General features: G+C 38.9%; 2 protein-coding genes across 13 annotated transcripts in view; one reads left to right on the forward strand and one right to left on the reverse strand.

Annotated features, from left to right (window-relative positions):
* Positions 1–17,627, reverse strand: part of TRPM8 (transient receptor potential cation channel subfamily M member 8) — a 474,483-nt gene that overhangs the window by 135,647 nt on the left and 321,209 nt on the right. The gene's annotated exons all lie outside the window — the stretch shown is intronic.
* The window catches only part of AGAP1 (ArfGAP with GTPase domain, ankyrin repeat and PH domain 1), a 323,065-nt gene that overhangs the window by 56,646 nt on the left and 248,792 nt on the right, over positions 1–17,627 (forward strand). For all 7 annotated transcript variants that reach the window (XM_083627256.1, XM_083627251.1, XM_083627254.1 and 4 more), the window contains 2 exons: positions 598–739; positions 15,697–15,831. In XM_083627256.1, the coding sequence (XP_083483382.1) occupies positions 598–739; positions 15,697–15,831 (277 nt within the window). The remainder of the gene's footprint in view (positions 1–597; positions 740–15,696; positions 15,832–17,627) is intronic.

Genomic DNA, 17,627 nt, shown 5'->3' on the forward strand with positions numbered 1-17,627 from the left:
GTCTGACTCCCTTCGATTGAAAATAGTGTCCACGTTGCTATGGCCTCTGTTCCTTGAGGGTTCCTATTGCTTACTCTCTTCCCGCCAGGCATTGCACATCGCCTTCAGCCGTGCCAAGATAAGCAGCGCTAGGTCCGTGTGTATGTCGCATAGGATTGGCTGCTCAAGACCCCCAAGCGCTGCTCTGAGAAACCTAACTGGGATTATCATGCAGAATTACAGGCTTTTAGCCAACGGTTACATAAGGAGTTTTCACCAAAAAATCACGTAAAAATTGGGTATAAAAAGCTCAACAATTTTGGGGTGTCCTGGTTTTTTACTTTTGGAAATATGGCAGCCCTAGAAAAAGGTTCAAATCCCATTCAGCTCATTGGGTGAGTTTGGGCTAGACACCATATTTAAGCCTGACCTACTTCACCAGGTTGTTGTGATGATACAAATGGGGAGAAGAACCATGGACACTCTCTTGAGCTCCTTGGATGAAAGATGGGATATAGATGTAAGGGAAGTGCTGCCTGCTAAATATCTCTCATGTTAAGAGTCTGGTGTTTTTAAAAATATCAACAAGAATTGTTTATCCATGTTCTTTTCCTGCAGTTTGCCACGTGGGTAGATGCTGTTATATTTGTCTTCAGCCTAGAGGATGAAATTAGCTTCCAAACCGTGTACCACCACTATAGCCGTATGGCAAACTATCGCAACACTAATGAAATCCCAATGGTACTTGTGGGTACTCAGGGTAAGTGTTGTCTCATGTGCCATATATCTTTCCTTGAAAAATACTTCATTTAAGTGTTTGGCCCTTGTTCTTTTATTTTTATAAGTAAGTCTTTTGAGAGAACTTTGTTGATCTGTTTACCAATAGTACCTAGGAGATTTCTAATAGTGTTCTAAGATTTTATTTGTAAAACACCCTTATGCCTGGAGGCGGTTGGAGGATGGATGGTGGCTAATGGTTGAATCAGGTTGAATCCTGACAAGACAGAAGTACTGTTCTTGGGGGACAGGGGGCGGGCGGGTGTGGAGGACTCCCTGGTCCTGAATGGGGTAACTGTGCCCCTGAAGGACCAGGTGTGCAGCCTGGGAGTCATTTTGGACTCGCAGCTGTCCACGGAGGCGCATGTCAATTCTGTGTCCAGGACAGCTGTCTTCCAGCTCCATCTGGTTCACAGGCTGAGACCCTGCCTGTCCACGGACTGTCTTGCCAGAGTGGTGCATGCTCTGGTTATCTCCCACTTGAACTACTGCAATGCGCTCTACGTGGGGCTACCTTTGAAGGTGACTCAGAAACTACAACTAATTCAGAATGCAGCAGCTAGACTGGTGATTGGGAGCCGCCGCCGAGACCACGTAACACCGGTCCTGAAAGACCTACATTGGCTCCCAGTACGTTTCCGGGCACAATTCAAAGTGTTGATGCTGACCTTTAAAGTCCTAAACAGCCTCGGCCCAGTATACCTGAAGGAGCGTCTCCACCCGCATCGTTCTGCCCGGGCACTGAGGTCCAGCGCCGAGGGCCTTCTGGGCAGTTCCCTCACTGCGAGAAGCAAAGCTACAGGGAACCAGGCAGAGGGCCTTCTCAGTAGTGGTGCCCGCCCTGTGGAACGCCCTTCCAGCAGATGTCAAAAAGATAAACAAATACCTGACATTTAGAAGACATCTGAAGGCAACCCTGTTTTTAATGTGTGACATTTTAATGTATTTTTAATCTTTGTTGGAAGCCGCCCAGAGTGGCTGGGGAAACCCAGCCAGATGGATGGGGTACAAATAATAAATTATTATTATTATTACTTATTCAGAATATGTTTTATGTCTGGTCAGTGATGTTTAATTTCTGAAGACTGGGAGCATTTCTTCATCTTCTTCTTCTTCTTCATTTATTTGTTTATTTCTATACCGCTTTATAGTTTTAATAAAAACCTCAAAGCAGTTTACAGTATATTAAATCAATCAATCAATAAAACATTAGCTGGGCGATGTTCCTCTGGCCTCATGTGGAGACTCTTCAGTAGGGCTGGTGAGTGTGGGCCTCGCCCCCTAGGCCAGGTGGAGAGGGCCTTGCGGGGAGCGGCCTTCACGCCTCACAGCCGGGCAATGTTCCTCTGGCCTCATGAGGAGCCTCATTCTTCTTTTGTCTGTTTAGGACTGTAGGCAAAACAATATGTTTACCAGGTCCGGAACATCAAGATAGGCAGGGGGTTTTTTGTGTTTTTTTTTTTTTTTTGATAGATGCAAATCCAAGATGTTCAAATTTCCAGTACCATTTAGTTGAATAAAATATATACAAGAAGGCTAATTTATTAATTATATTTGCATTTGGCATTTCTGTATCATGGTACTATGCGATTATGTATTTGCAGTAGCATCGTTGGGTTTTTCTTACCCCCTGTCACCATAGTAAATCCGCATAGAAGCTTTTGGCCACTATTTTGAAGCATATAAGATAAGAAGAACTCTCATTGTTGCATGATTATTAAATTAACTCTCTTGGATGTGATTTAATTTGCATCCTTGCTTAAAGCCTCAATAAAGCAAATGCTATTTGAGATTGGCCAGCGTAATATACAGGATGTATTTTGTTTTGTCATTTATTTTTATTCTGAAATTTGATGGCAAATTGGATTTCTATAGACCTTGAAGATTTCAGTTCAGGTGCCAGATTAGAGCAGGATTCTATTTAGTGCATCCTAATAGCTTTGATCCCCAAATCCTACTGTGCTTTCTTGTACTTTTCCTTGTACTTTTACGGCAGTTACCCCTTCTAAGCCTGCATAGTCTCTCTGGAATTGATTTTGGGGGAGGCGAGAGGAACTTCAGATGGGCTATAGGCATCTCCCCCTCTCTGTTCAAGCAGAGTACGTTCTTGACTGAACCTTCAGTTTCAGACAGTGACCAACCATTGGGAAGCTCACAAGTGGAACAGAACCCGAGTGTCCGTTGCTTGTTTATAGCATTTGACAAGGAAGGTGAATTTTCCACACTCTTTCAGGGCGTATCTAAAGATATTCCACTACACTAAATATTAAGTTTTGAGTAATGGTTATTCTTGATTCTTTTATGTTGATTTTTAGACTGAACTTGGTGTGAGGGAATGTGCTGCCCAGCAGGGGGGAAATGAATATACCCTTGTTAGTTCATGGAGTGCCAGAATTGTGGCTCAGTGGGCTTTGAGAAGTACCAAAAATATCGTGCAACCTGGTTATTTCAGTTTCTTTTGATCTGCTTGACCTTTAGGCTAAGGCAAGAGTGAGCAATACCAGGCAACTTTTTAATCTTTACCTTGTTGCATTTAGACAATAGAGTTTGAAAGCTCCTTGTTTATAGAGTTGTCTTTAGAATCTTAATGAGCTCATAAAAAGTACATTCTTAGTTTTGATCGGGGTGTCCAAACTTTTTTCAAAGAGAGCCAGATTTGATGAAGTGAACATGCGTGAGGGCCAACTATTTTGCCTGACATACTTTGAACCATCAAAATTAAATGCAAATTAACAATTTTATGCAAAGTTTATTGCAAACGGCATACTTTTCATTTCGTCTCATGGATGACAAATCTAAACAGGTGTTAAATCACTCTGCCTTTCATATCTGAAGGCCAGATGGAAAAAAAATCCAGGAAGCTGAAATATATGTCAGGAACATTGTAATATTATTACATATTATTGGTAATAAAGGTTGTCTGTCAACTTTTAAGTTCAAAAAATATGAACAGGAACATAACACCAGGTATACATGTTGTGTCCAAATATATTTATACCTGATTTAGACCAACTGACATTAACTGAGATTTTACAGTGTATTCATCTCAATTGAAAAAAACAACAACTTGCCTGTACTAATGTGAAGGGTGAAGCTGAGATCTGGACTGCAGCAAATAGGCTAGATCTGGTTCAAAGACAGTGGTTTTGATTCGCAAAATGTTATGCAGATGAGAGTCACTTAGTCTTGTCCTCACGCGGTTCTTGTTAAAGTTCATAGCAGAGAATGTCTTCTCACACAAATATGTTGAGCCAAACAAGCTCAGCATTTTCTTAGCCAATGTTTGAATCTCTTGAAACCAGCTCTTATCCAGTTGGCGGTAGAAGTTCACAAGAGAGAGCTGTTGGTGACGACTGCGTAACTCACTGTCACAATGCAGCTCAATGAACTCAAGCTGCAGCTGATCTGGAGCATCATTGGGGTCAACAGAGAATGGAGATGAAGGAGAAAAGGCTGATCTCCTTTTCAATAGCAGCAAAATCCTGAAAGCTTCGTTTAAACTTCCCAGCCAGAGATGTGATGTCTGCTGCATACCTGGTTGTTTGTGCACTGCTACTGTCTTGTGGAAAACTGTTCATTATTTCCTGCAACGCTGAAAAATGTATGGTATTGGGCAGTGTTTGTGACTATTGCCTTTGGAAAAGTTGCATTTTTGTTCCAAAGGCCTTGAGGTGTGAATAAAGCTGGTTCACAGCTGCATCTTTCCCCTGCAGACTCATGTTCAGTACATTCAGATGCTTCGTTATGTCAACTAAAAACCCCAAATCAGCCAGCCAAATAGGATCAGATAGTTCTTGCATCGGTTGTCCCTTTGTTTCCAAGAATTCTCCAATTTCCTTTCTGAGAGAGTAAAAATGCTGCAGTGCAGACCCCCGACTGAGCCACCTTACATGGTTGTGATACAAAACATCTTCGTATTCAGCTGGATGTGGCACAGGGCTTTAGAGCAAATAAAATTAATAGTCTTCAGCACTGGTTTCATAACATGATCATATTTGAGATTATTAGCACAGAGAACTTGTTGATGAATGATACAATGGAGTTTAATAGCTTTGCCTCCTTCTTCGATCACCTTGTTACAGATTAGGGTTGATAATCCACTTCGTTCACCAGCCATGGCAGGTGCCCCATCAGTAATAATCCCAGTAACTTTGTTCCAAGGCATTTTGGCGGAACTAACAGAAACAAACAAATATTTTCCTCTTGTTTGGTCCATAAGGCTCTGGAGGTCAAGTAACTCTTCAGTCACATTCATTTCATCGTCCACCCCTCTCATAAAAATCAGCAGCTGAGCTGTGTCATCACAGGCTATTGAAAAGAAGTCAAAATCCACTCTTTTGGACATCAATGGTCTCTTAATATCTGATGAAATATCTTCAGTTCTCCATGCTACAGTGTTACGAGCCAGGCAAACCCTTGCTTCCTCTCAGGACAGCTATTCTCAACCATTTTCATAACACATTCTTTGATAAATTCACCCTCAGCAAAATATTTGCACTTTTTAGCAATTAATGTTGCCACCTCATAGCTCGCCCTAGTGGCATTTTCATTTGACTAATGGGCTCTTGTGAAAAATCTCTGTTCTGACATTAAAACAGCTTCAAGTTGCCTACACTTTTCACTGCGTTCATGCCCTGTTAGCTTGTCGTATGTGCTATGTCTCGACTGGTAGTTTCTCTTGACATTAAATTCCTTATAAACAGCCATAGTCTCTTGATATATCAGACAAACACAGTGATTCCGTATTTCATTGAAGAAATATTCCACTTTCCACCTGTCCTGGAAGCGGCGGCCCTCACTGTCAACTTTCCTTCTCTTATTTACAGTCACCATTTTAGAAATTGGCCGGAAGGGGAAGAGATCATGTGAGTGCAGTTCCAGTGCCAACAAGAATTCGCCAGAGATCTCTTCCAAATGAAGTTACACTGTAATGTACAGTTATAAATGCTGGTGGGTCACAAGTGAGGGGTAGTTTCTGGAGGCAGTGTCTTGTAGCCTCATGTAATAAACTTTGATCTTTTTACTTTTAGCTTTATGCACTCTTTTGCACTATTGTCTATTGTCCCCTGTCCTGAATAAAGATGGAAAGTGCAGGTTCTCTTCAGTTGCAGCAAAGATGAATTGCCTGCCTTTGTGGCTGTGTGTGGTGAAGACACAGCGCAGGGAGAAGGAACACACCAAATCCTGTGATGTCCAAGAGATTGTGAGAACACAGGCTGAGGACGTGCAGTCCCATGGCGTTGAAAGATCCAGAGATCCCAGGGGTCCTGAGAGGCACTCGGGGCTTCACTGGGGGCCACAAGAGATAGATTTTGCCAAACTACCTATGGGGCCATATTAAACAGGAATACGGGCCACAATTGGCCTGCGGGCCAGACTTTGGACATGACTGGTTTAGATTAATAATGTGTAGATTACAGTTTAGTTGATTAAAATGGTTGTGTCAAATATTTACGTAATAGTGGTTCTATTCAGTTGAATTAATAAAATCTTCACTAGATAGTTAATGAAAATATAGATTCTTTTAAAATTGCAACTGGATCATTTGTCTAATTTCGTCTTGGTTCATCTCAGCTATAAGTTTGAGTTATATCTAAAATCCCGCAGAGGGACCATCTGAGGAAAAATGAGCTCTTCAGTTGATACCCTTTATGACATAGAAGCAGAAGGGGCTCCTATATAGGAATGCTTCATCTTGGATAATTTCATTCTGTAAACGACCTACACTTAGCCTCAAAAGCAAAAGGATTATGTGAAACCAAAATGAATTATTCTGGCTTGCTGCATTGTAAAGATTGGGAATGGATTCAAAGTACACAAACAAATACATGCTGCAGCCTGTCATTTTACTACCAATACATAGGGTGGATCTACGAACGGGGGGGCGGGGGGGATGCTATGGAAAATCTCATAGAAGTTTTATGTACTCTCTAGCGCCATCTGGTGTTGCATGTTCAAAACACTTTTTGACTAATGTAGTTGAGTCCATAATCCTGAATAGTAGTATCATAAATATTTTTTAGGGAAAAAATTCAGTCAGCTTCTTGACTGGATTTGAAAAATTGCATTTTGTTTAGGCAAGATCTAATTAGCATGTAGGGAGGGTAGCAAACAAGTTGGATCAGAGGATGAGAAATGACTTTGTGTTTGTTGTCATAAGAGCTTCAACAACTTCCTGTTCTGCACAGCAAAAAGCGAAATTTCTAGAGTTTTGCAAGGCTATTGATGTCTCCTTTCTTCAAATATGAAGAATTTTCTGTTCTGAAAAGTGCGGTTTCCAACGACAGCCTTCATGAGAGAGGAGTGACAAGAATTCTACTCAATATTGATCCAGAGCAAAACTTCAACATATAGTTAGCAGAGTAAGAACTTAAACACGTTGCAGGATTCCCAAAAAATAGACCAGAGGCAATTGTATTTCATTCAGCAGAATTATTACTGCTACTGAAGGTAAATGAGCATAGTGGTCACAAATCCATAGATTCAAGATTGGCACTGTCCGTAAGAAATCCAGTTGCAGCAGACTTAACCTAAACTTACAATAACTTATAATAAGACTTAAACCTTAACACTTAAGCGCATACTATGTACAGAACACCACACCAAAGGGAAAGAGAGAGAGAAAAGTGAAACTCAGGCTCTTTTCTTGAGAGGGTTTCTGATTCAACAGAATGCAATAAAGAAGAGAACTCAAAATGAGAAAAAAGATTAAATTTTGGAGAAAATAAAAGAAGGAGAGAAGAAACTAAGAGTGAAACCAAAGTCGCAAGAGATTCTGAGAGAAATAAAGTTGTATCAAGTACAATATATGAAAATGATAAATCAGGAAATAGAATGGAAAATTAAGCAGATGAGACAAAATACATTTGAATCGGCTAATAAATGTGGGAAACTGCTGGCTTGGCAGATGAAAAAAAGACAAAAACTGAACACCATTACAAACTTGGAAGTGGAAGGAAAGAATATACAGAATCCAGTGGAGATTAGAAAGTGCTTCCAGAGATATTTTAAACAACTATATACACAAGGGCCACAGAAAGAGACTGATATAGACCAGTTTTTAAGAACAAATGGACTACAAAAAATCTCTCAAGAAAATAAATTAATGCTGGATTATAAAATAACAGATCAGGAGGTGGAAGGTGCCATCCAAAATATGCAGTTGGGCAAATCTCCAGGGCCGGACGGTTTAACCTCAAAATATTATAGATCTCTGAAAGATTGGCTAATTCGACCACTAAAGGAGGTTTGTAATGAAATTTTGGAGGGGGAAAAAGCGCCAGAGTCATGGAAGGAAGCTTATATTACACTTATACCGAAAACTGAGTCCGAAAAAACACAACTTAAGAACTACCGCCCCATATCCCTACATAACGTGGATTACAAAGTTTTTGCAGATATTTTGGCTAAAAGACTGAAAAAAGTACTAGTTGAGGAGATACATAAAGATCAAGCTGGCTTTCTCCCGGGTAGACACTTGTCTGACAACACGAGAAATATAATTAACATTTTAGAGAAGTTGCAAGTGAACATTAATACAAAAGCAGTTTTGATATTTGTTGACGTGGAGAAAGCCTTCGACAATATTTCTTGGAGTTTTATGAAGAGAAATCTTCAGGGGATGGGGGTTGGTCAAGGTTTCGAAAATGGTATAGGTGCAATTTATTCAGAACAAAAGGCTAAATTGATAGTTAACAATGTGGTGACAGAAGAATTTAAGATGGAGAAAGGGACACGACAAGGCTGCCCAATTTCCCCATTGCTTTTTATTTCGGTCCTGGAGGTTTGCTAAACATGATTAGAAGGGACCATTTGATCAAAGGTATTCAGGTCGGAGCTAAACAGTACAAACTTAAAGCGTTTGCAGATGACTTAGTATTGACATTACAGGAGCCAGAATCTAGTACTAAAAGAGTATTAGTTCTAATACTACAGGAATTTGGTCAAGTAGCAGGATTTAAGTTGAACAAATTAAAGACTAAGATTCTTGAGAAAAACTTAACACCGATTGAGAAAGAGAGGTTTCAGAAGGAGACGGGATTAACACTGGTTAAGAAAGTAAAATACCTAGGGGTTAATATGACCGCTAAGAACCTAAACTTATTTAAAGATAACTATGAGAAATGTTGGTTAGAAGTGAAAAAGGATATTGAAATATGGTCAAATTTGAAGCTTTCCTTGTTTGGTCGAATTGCTGTTATAAAGATGAATGTATTGCCAAGAATGTTATTTTTATTTCAATCATTGCAAATTTTGGACAAAATGGATTGTTTCAAGAAGTGGCAGAGAGATATTTCTAGATTTGTCTGGCAGGGCAAGAAGCCCAGAATAAAATTTAAAATATTAACTGATGCAAAGGATAGAGGTGGATTTGCCCTGCCAGACCTTAAACTTTACTATGAATCAGCAGCATTTTGCTGGTTGAAAGAATGGCTGCTTCTTGAGAACACAGACATTTTGGATTTAGAAGGTTTTATTTTATTTTTTTTAAATATATTTTATTAATTTTCCATACATTCGTGCCACATTAACAGCTTACAATAAATTTTCCAATTTTTTTGACTTCCTTCAGCTTCTCTGCCAATCATTCAAATTCTAATTTTTTAGATACACATTTCCAAATTTTGATATTACCTTTATGCTTACCCCCCTCTTATATTTTGCTTTTTTGCAATATTTCTTATTCTGTTACAGAGCTTCTTTAAATGCCACTAACGTTATTTCGTTATCACTTATACATTCCCAATAATCTGCTAATTTTTTCCAGTCCTCGATGAATCTTTGATCTCGTTGGTATCTGATCTTCCCAGTCAGTTTGTCAAGTTCTGCATAGTCCATCAGCTTCGTTCTCCATTCCTCCAACGTTGGTATTTGTTCTTGTTTCCAATTCTGGGCCAGCAATATTCTTGCCGCTGTCACTGCATATTGGAAAATTTTATAATCCTTTCTATTTATTTCATTACCAACAATTCCTAAGAGAAAGGCCTCTGGTTTCTTAACAAATGTATATTTCAACATTTTTTTCAGCTCATTATATATCAACTCCCAGAAGCTATTCACTTTCTTACATTCCCACCACATATGAAAAAATGTACCATCCTTTTCTTTACATTTCCAGCACTTCTTACATGTTTTGTACATTTTTGCTAGTTTTACTGGTGTGATATACCATCTATATATCATTTTCATAACATTTTCCTTTAATGCAGTGCATGCAGTAAATTTAATACTTTCATTCCATAGTTTTGTCCAATCATCAAATTGTATGTTATGTCCAATATCTCTGGCCCATTTTATCATGACTGATTTAACTTCTTCATCCTTTGTGTGCCATTCCAACAATATTTTATACATTTTGGATAGAATTTTATATTCATTATTTATTATTTCTGTTTGAAATTTAGAGTCCTTCTCTGCATATCCATATTCTTTAAGATCTTTCTTAAACATTTCATTTATTTGAAAATAGTGTAGCCAATCATACACTAACTCTTTCACTTCTTCATAAGGTTTCATTTTCCATTTCCCCCCTTCTTTAATGATCAAATTTCCATATGTAGTCCAATTCTTTCTCATATTGATTTTTTTAACAGTCATAACCTCTAACGGCGACAACCAGTGTGGAGTTTTTACTTCGAGTAGGTTTTTATACCTCTCCCATATTTCTATTAACGGTCCTCTGAAAATGTGGTTTCCAAAACCTCTATGGATTTTCTTCTTTCCAGCCCATAAATACGCGTGCCATCCAAATCTATTATCAAATCCTTCTAAGTCCAACAGCTCTGTATTTTCTAATTTTATCCATTCCTTTAACCAACAGAGACCTGAGGCTTCATAGTACAGTTTCAAGTCTGGCAAGGCGAAGCCTCCTCTTTCTTTTGCATCAGTTAATAACTTAAATTGAATTCTTGGCTTCTTTCCTTGCCAGATATACCTTGAAATTACTCTTTGCCATTCTTTAAAAACCCCAGTCCCCTTGATTATTGGAATCGTTTGATACAAAAACAATAGTTTTGGTAACACGCTCATCTTTATCGTTGAAATCCTTCCCCAAAACGATAATTTCATTCGTCCCCACACATCCAGATCTTTCTTTATCCCATTCCACACTGGTGTGTAATTATTCTGATATAAATCTATATTCTTGGGGGTTATCCAAATACCTAAATATTTCACCTTTTTCACCACCTCTATACCTGCTTGCTGCTGTATATTTTCAATCTTATCTGAGTCCATATTCTTGACAATTATTTTAGTCTTTTTCTTATTCAATATAAATCCTGCCACTTGACCAAATCTCTCTACCTCCATAAGTATATTTTTCATACTTTCCAAAGGATCTTCCACCGTTATAACCAGATCATCGGCAAAGGCTTTCACCTTATATTCATTCCGGCCTACTTCAACCCCTTTTATTGCCTCATTTTCTCTTAATGATTTTAGAAAAACCTCCAGTACCATGATGAATAACAATGGTGAAAGTGGGCACCCTTGTCGTGTACCTTTAGATATCCCAATTTCCTCTGTAATCACATTATTTACAATTAATTTAGCTTTCTGCTCCGTATAAATTGCTTTTATTCCATTGAGAAATTCCTCCCTACCTCCATATATTCTAGACTTTTCAGCATAAAATCCCAAGATATGTTGTCAAAGGCCTTTTCTGCATCCACAAATATTAACATAGCTTGTTTCTCATTTCTGGCAGTCAAATATTCCAAAATATTAATTATATTCCTTACATTGTCTCTCATTTGTCTGCCAGGTAAGAAACCCGCTTGGTCCTTGTGTATAATATCCTTTAATATTTTTTTCATCCTTTTCGCCAAAATACTTGCAAAAATTTTATAGTCTGTGTTAAGTAGTGAAATAGGCCTGTAGTTTTTACTTGTGTTAAGTCAGAGTCTTGTTTTGGAATGAATGTGATAAATGCTTCCTTCCATGTTTCCGGGATTTCTCTTTCTTTAAGAATATTGTCCATAACTTCTTTCAGAGGCAACGACAGGATGTGTTTCATCTCTTTATAGTATCTTGCTGTAAATCCATCCGGTCCTGGAGCTTTCCCTTTTTAAAGTTCTTTTATAGCTTCTTTTATTTCATCTAATTCAATTGGGGTGTTCAGCCTGTCTCTTTTTTCTGTCGGGATCTTCTGCACCGTTTTTTCTTTTAAATATCTTTCTATTTTTCTCATATTATTCTTCTCTGTTCTTTTATATAAGTGTCTGTAAAAGTCCAAGAATCCTTTTCTGATGCCTTTTGGGCTATCTATTTCTTCTCCCTCCACGATGATTTTGTTAACTGTACTCTGTTCTTTTCTTTTTTTGATTTGCCAAGCTAACCATTTTCCTGATTTGTTCGCCGATTCAAAATTCCTTTGTCTCATTCTTTTTATATTCCATTCCACCTCTTTGTTGATTATCATCGCAAATTGTGTTTGCAACGCCTTTATATTCTGTTTTACTTTCTCATTGTTCGGTTTTTTAACCAGTTTTTGTTCATTGTCCATTATTTGTCTTAGAATTTCCTTCTTTCCTTTCTCTCTATTTTTAATTTTGATTGAATTCTGCTGGATGAAGAATCCTCTCATAACCGCCTTGCTAGCATCCCAAACCGTGTTGATTTTCGTGCCTTTATTATAATTGTTTGCAAAATAATCCGCCAGAGATTTTTGGGCTTTCTCCACAATTTTTTGATCACCTAGGAGGTAATCATTCAGGATTTAGAAGGTTTTAATAATGTTTTTTGGGTGGCATGCATATTTGTGGTATGACAAGGTTAAAGCACATAAAGCATTTACAAACCATATTGTCAGAAGAGCACTGTTCAATGTCTGGACAAGATATAAAGACTTACTTGAAAATAAAACACCAAGGTGGTTATCACCGATGGAAGCGAAGGCTCAGAGAAAGCTCAATATGGAGGCCAAATGGCCAAAATATTGGGAGATTTTGGAACAGGAGGGTGACGAACTGAAACTGCAGAGTTTTGAGAAACTAAAAGATAAAGTGCGAGATTGGCTTCATTATTATCAAATAAGGGAGGTTTATAACTTGGACAAAAAAATTGGCTTCCAGGTGGAAAAATCAAAATTGGAAACAGAACTGTTAGATCCCAAAACTAAGACATTATCAAGAATGTATAACTTGTTGTTGAAATGGAATACTCAGGATAAAACGGTTAAATCTGCTATGATAAAATGGGCACAAGATGTTGGACATAACATAATGTTTGCTGACTGGGAACAGTTGTGGACCACAGGTATGAAATTCACGGCATGTAATGCCTTAAGAGAGAATATTATGAAAATGATATACAGGTGGTACATGACACCAGTCAAGCTTGCAAAAATCTACCATTTGCCCGATAATAAATGTTGGAAGTGTAAAGATAATGAAGGCGCATTCTTTCACCTTTGGTGGACGTGCCCAAGGATTAAGGCTTTCTGGGAGATGATATATAATGAAATGAAAAAGGTATTTAAATATACCTTCCTGAAGAAACCAGAGGCCTTTCTTCTGGGCATTGTCGGACAATTGGTGTTAAAGAAGGATAGAACTTTTTTTATGTACGCTACAACAGCAGCAAGAATACTCATTGCAAAGTACTGGAAGACACAAGATCTACCCACCTTGGAAGAATGGCAGATGAAGGTGATGGACTATATGGAATTGGCGGAAATGACTGGCAGAATCCGAGACCAGGGAGAAGAGTTGGTGGAAGAAGATTTAAAGACTATTTGCAGAAACATTGTAAAATTAATGAATGTTAAAATGATGTAGGATTGAAATGAGATGGCTTTAGTAATAAAGTTAAAAGAATATCTAAAAAAGGATTGATAATTAGATGGAAATATATAAAGTAATAATATGTTAAGATATATAATTAAGATACAAACAAAGTGGGTAAGGATTTGCTGAATTAACTATGTGAATTGGAATACAAAAAAGGGAGGTGTGAGGAGGTCAGGAAACAAGTAATTGAAATATAAGATGTGAAAAGATTGATTTGTTTTTAATTCTGTATTTTTTTCTTATTTTTTCATGTATTTTGTATTTTTCTTGGTATTTTTGTATTTCTTTTTTCTCTTTTTCCTTTTATTTTTCTTTTTTTATTCTGTAATTCTTTATTGTTTGTAAAATTTCAATAAATATCTTTTAAAAAAAAAGAAACTCAGGCTCTTTCTGACCTTTTATTATAGTCAGCATGACCTTGTCTGAAAGAGATGACAGAACCAGTCCAAATCAGCTGTTCAGATTCTCCAAAGGAATAACGCAAACATCAGGAACCTTCTGTCTGTTTTTAGGCAGAATAAAAACTTGCTTGTTGGTTAGAAACCTCCAGTTTGCATTAGCTTGTATCACAGAGAAGCTTCCAGAACCCTCCTGAATCAGTTAGAATAGGAAAGATCTCTACACATCAGATCAATTTTTCTCTCCAAAAAATGCACACTGACAAGGAAATTCATGAAGCCGTAGTGTGAGTTTCTAATATGGATGTGCCCCAACCACAAGACTTGGTTCAAACCTCCAATCATCTCCTCAGGAAGCAGTCCACCTCACTCTGTTGTGCTTCATAGGTCCTCCCCCCATTCATTACTGGGTGATCAAAGAACAGCTATAAATTGTTTACTTTTGGCAGAAATGGGTAAAATTTGCAGGAATAGTAGGCCCTCTCCTAGGAGTGGATAGTTCCTGTAAAATTAAAGGCAAATAGGTAGAAGGACTTCTGTGTGGACTCATTAAGTTTTTATTTTTAAAATACCCAGGAAACATTTTAAATTTCATTTTATTTTAGTACGTGCTTATCTGCAGATTTTTTTAAAAAAATCTGAATCATCTCTGCTTCAACTGATTCAGCTTTGTACGGATCTCACTTTACCTCAGTTTGAATAAGCCTAAAATCCCTCTAGCCACCTTGACTTGGAATTTGTTCAAATCTGACAAACACCCCTAGTTTCTACAATGTTTTTCTTTTTTTAAGCATCCAGTTGATTTGGACACAAGATTCCCAAAAGACAGCAAGGTTAGCTTTGCATATTGCTACAAAAACTCAGAAGACCCACATGACCCGTAATTCTTCTTGATATTCTTGGAGTAATGCCAAAGCTGCCTCCATGTGGGGAGCATTGATATCTCCCAGCTGGATGGGAATTATAGATTTTACCTTCTAGGGACAACTCTTTGATCTTGAGCTTCCTCTGTGGCTTCTGCTGATAATGTACAAAGCCGCCTCTTGAGAGTATTTCTCCCCCTGCACTATGCAGGCTGTTTGCTGTCTAATAACAATGTTGAAACCCCTTGCTTTAATTTATGAAATGTGTGTATTTATATCCTCCCCCCCCCCCACGGTAATAATAAAACAACTTATTAATGCTCAGTTTCCTCTTAAGCTACTAGAATTCATGATTGATGAGCTTTTGAAATCAGATCAAGTATGCCACTTATTTGTAATCTAGCTGTAATATTCACACTTTAGGTGTATGATGTCCTTGAAGGTCACAGTTCTAAATTTTTCTACATTTCTATGGGGATGCAGACTTTTTTTCTGCCCACAAAAGTCCCAGTTTATTTACAAACCCTATTGAATTCTGTCCAATTATGAGAAACACATGGGGTTGAAAGGAAGAAATGAATGAACTTGTGGTGGCCACAGACAGTAGCTCTTTTAAAATGGTACATGGGAATAGTTTAAGGTTGTTCTGATAAATATGAACAAAATAATGTTTAAGCATTCTAGTGTGCATGACTCAAGACACTGGTCCAAATGCTAGGTGCTTATGCATTTAATTCCATAATTCCTATACCTTAGAATAGGAATTCAAAAATAATTTTAAAGTAGAAGTGAAACTGATCTAAAGAATACTCTCAGAAATTTCTATTTAAAATTTTGTATCTTGTTTTTGTATTTGATGAAAAAATTACCCTACTGTTTTCTTTGTAGATGCTATAAGTTCCAGTAATCCTCGCGTCATTGATGATGGTAGAGCGCGGAAACTGTCGAATGATTTGAAAAGATCTACCTACTATGAAACCTGTGCTACCTATGGGCTGAATGTGGAGAGAGTCTTTCAGGATGGTAAATAATTTTTCCTACATAGTATCAAGGAGTACCTAATTCAAATTTATCTTACCCTCCCCACCCTTTCACTATATATAAGGGTCTGGTGACTTCTGTTTCAGTGTATCTGAAGAAGTGTGCATGCACACGAAAGCTCATACCAATAACTAACTTAGTTGGTCTCTAAGATGCTGCTGGAAGGAATTTTTTTATTAATTGAATCAAGTTGTGTAAAAAATAGATCTTGAGTCATGCTGTAGATCTATAAACATGTGTCTGGGCTCTACCACTTCAGACTGTGGAGGCTTTCATGGTTGAATGATATGTCATGCAAACATTTTCCCTGCACATAAAAACAACATCTAGAAGTCAAAGAGAAGGTCAAGGGAGACCATTTCTCTCTGACATCTAGTTTTCTATATGATGAGGATTATTTTGTATGGAAGAGCATTTAGTCATGTGCCCACAGACTGCAGTGCTATAGCTCGCATGCAGATATACCACCCTGGTAAGAACATAAAGGCGTATCATGCTTCACTGCTGCCTCTGGCTCACTTCTTTCAGGACAATCTGCTTACTATTGATGCAGATGCTGTCCAACCCAGGAGCAGCACATCCTGTTTTGCCACCTGAGGTGAAACAGGAACGTGCTGCCACCGCCGCCTCTCTTACCTCGGATGTGTGGTGATGCCTATGAGGTGGGTATTTCCAGTGAAATCTTTCTCTTACCAGAAACTAGCACCAGTTCCAGTGTGATTTCTTCCCAAGGGAGCGGCTTCATCCCACCTCATGGGTGGTCTGGCCCTGTTGCCACCCATAGTTTTTTACAAGTTTTGAAATTAAGCACATTAACTATATTGTAGAGTAGGACTTGCTGATCAGAAGGTCAGCAGTTTGAATCCCCGCGACTGGGTGAGCTCCTGTCGCTCGGTCCCTGCTCCTGCCAACCTAGCAGTTCGAAAGAATGTCAAAGTGCAAGTAGATAAATAGGTACCGCTCCAGCGGGAAGGTAAATGATGTTTCCATGTGCTGCTCTGGTTCGCCAGAAGCGGCTTAGTCGTGCTGGCCATATGACCCGGAAGCTGTACGCTGGCTCCCTCAGCCAATAAAGCGAGATGAGCGCCGCAACCCCAGAGTCGGCCATGACTGGACCTAATGGTCAGGGGTCCCCTTTACCCTCTTAGAGTACTGTATATGAAATCTAATATGTTGAATGCTTAAGAATCATTATCAGGTGTTATTCCATCCAACTCTCATGTGTCTCAGTTCTCTGGACCAGGGGTCGGCAAGGTTTACTGGCCATGGGCCGGATCACTCCCACAGAGATCGTCCGTGGGCTGGATTGGCACAGCATGACGCCGAAAATCACATCCATGACGCTGAAAATTGTTTCTGCGCATGCCCAGACGCCGAAAATCGCGCCTGCACAGTAGCAATTTTCGGCATCTGGACATGCGCAGACGTGATCTGCGTGTGTGCAGACGCAATTTTCGGTACTGCTTGAGTCTCCGCACCCGTGCTGCACTGGTTTAGCGCAGTGCATGGGGGACTCACGGAGCGGGTGGCTCGGTTCAGGGGCGGCTCGTGGGCCAGTAAAACGGTCTTCATGGGCCGCATCCAGCCTATGGGCCACACGTTGCCGACCCCTGCTCTAGACACTGTCAGGGATATTGACTTAAGGTCAAACTGTTGCCCACTCACCAAACACTCCTGTATAAGCTTAGCAGTCCTGAAATAAGATCAGAGGTCCTGTTGTGGATCGGTAACTGGTTAAGAAACAGGAAATAGAGAGTAGGAATAAGTGGACAGTTTTC

Source organism: Podarcis filfolensis (assembly GCF_964270895.1).
Source record: "Podarcis filfolensis genome assembly, chromosome: 1".
NCBI classification, from domain to species: Eukaryota; Metazoa; Chordata; class Lepidosauria; order Squamata; family Lacertidae; genus Podarcis; species Podarcis filfolensis.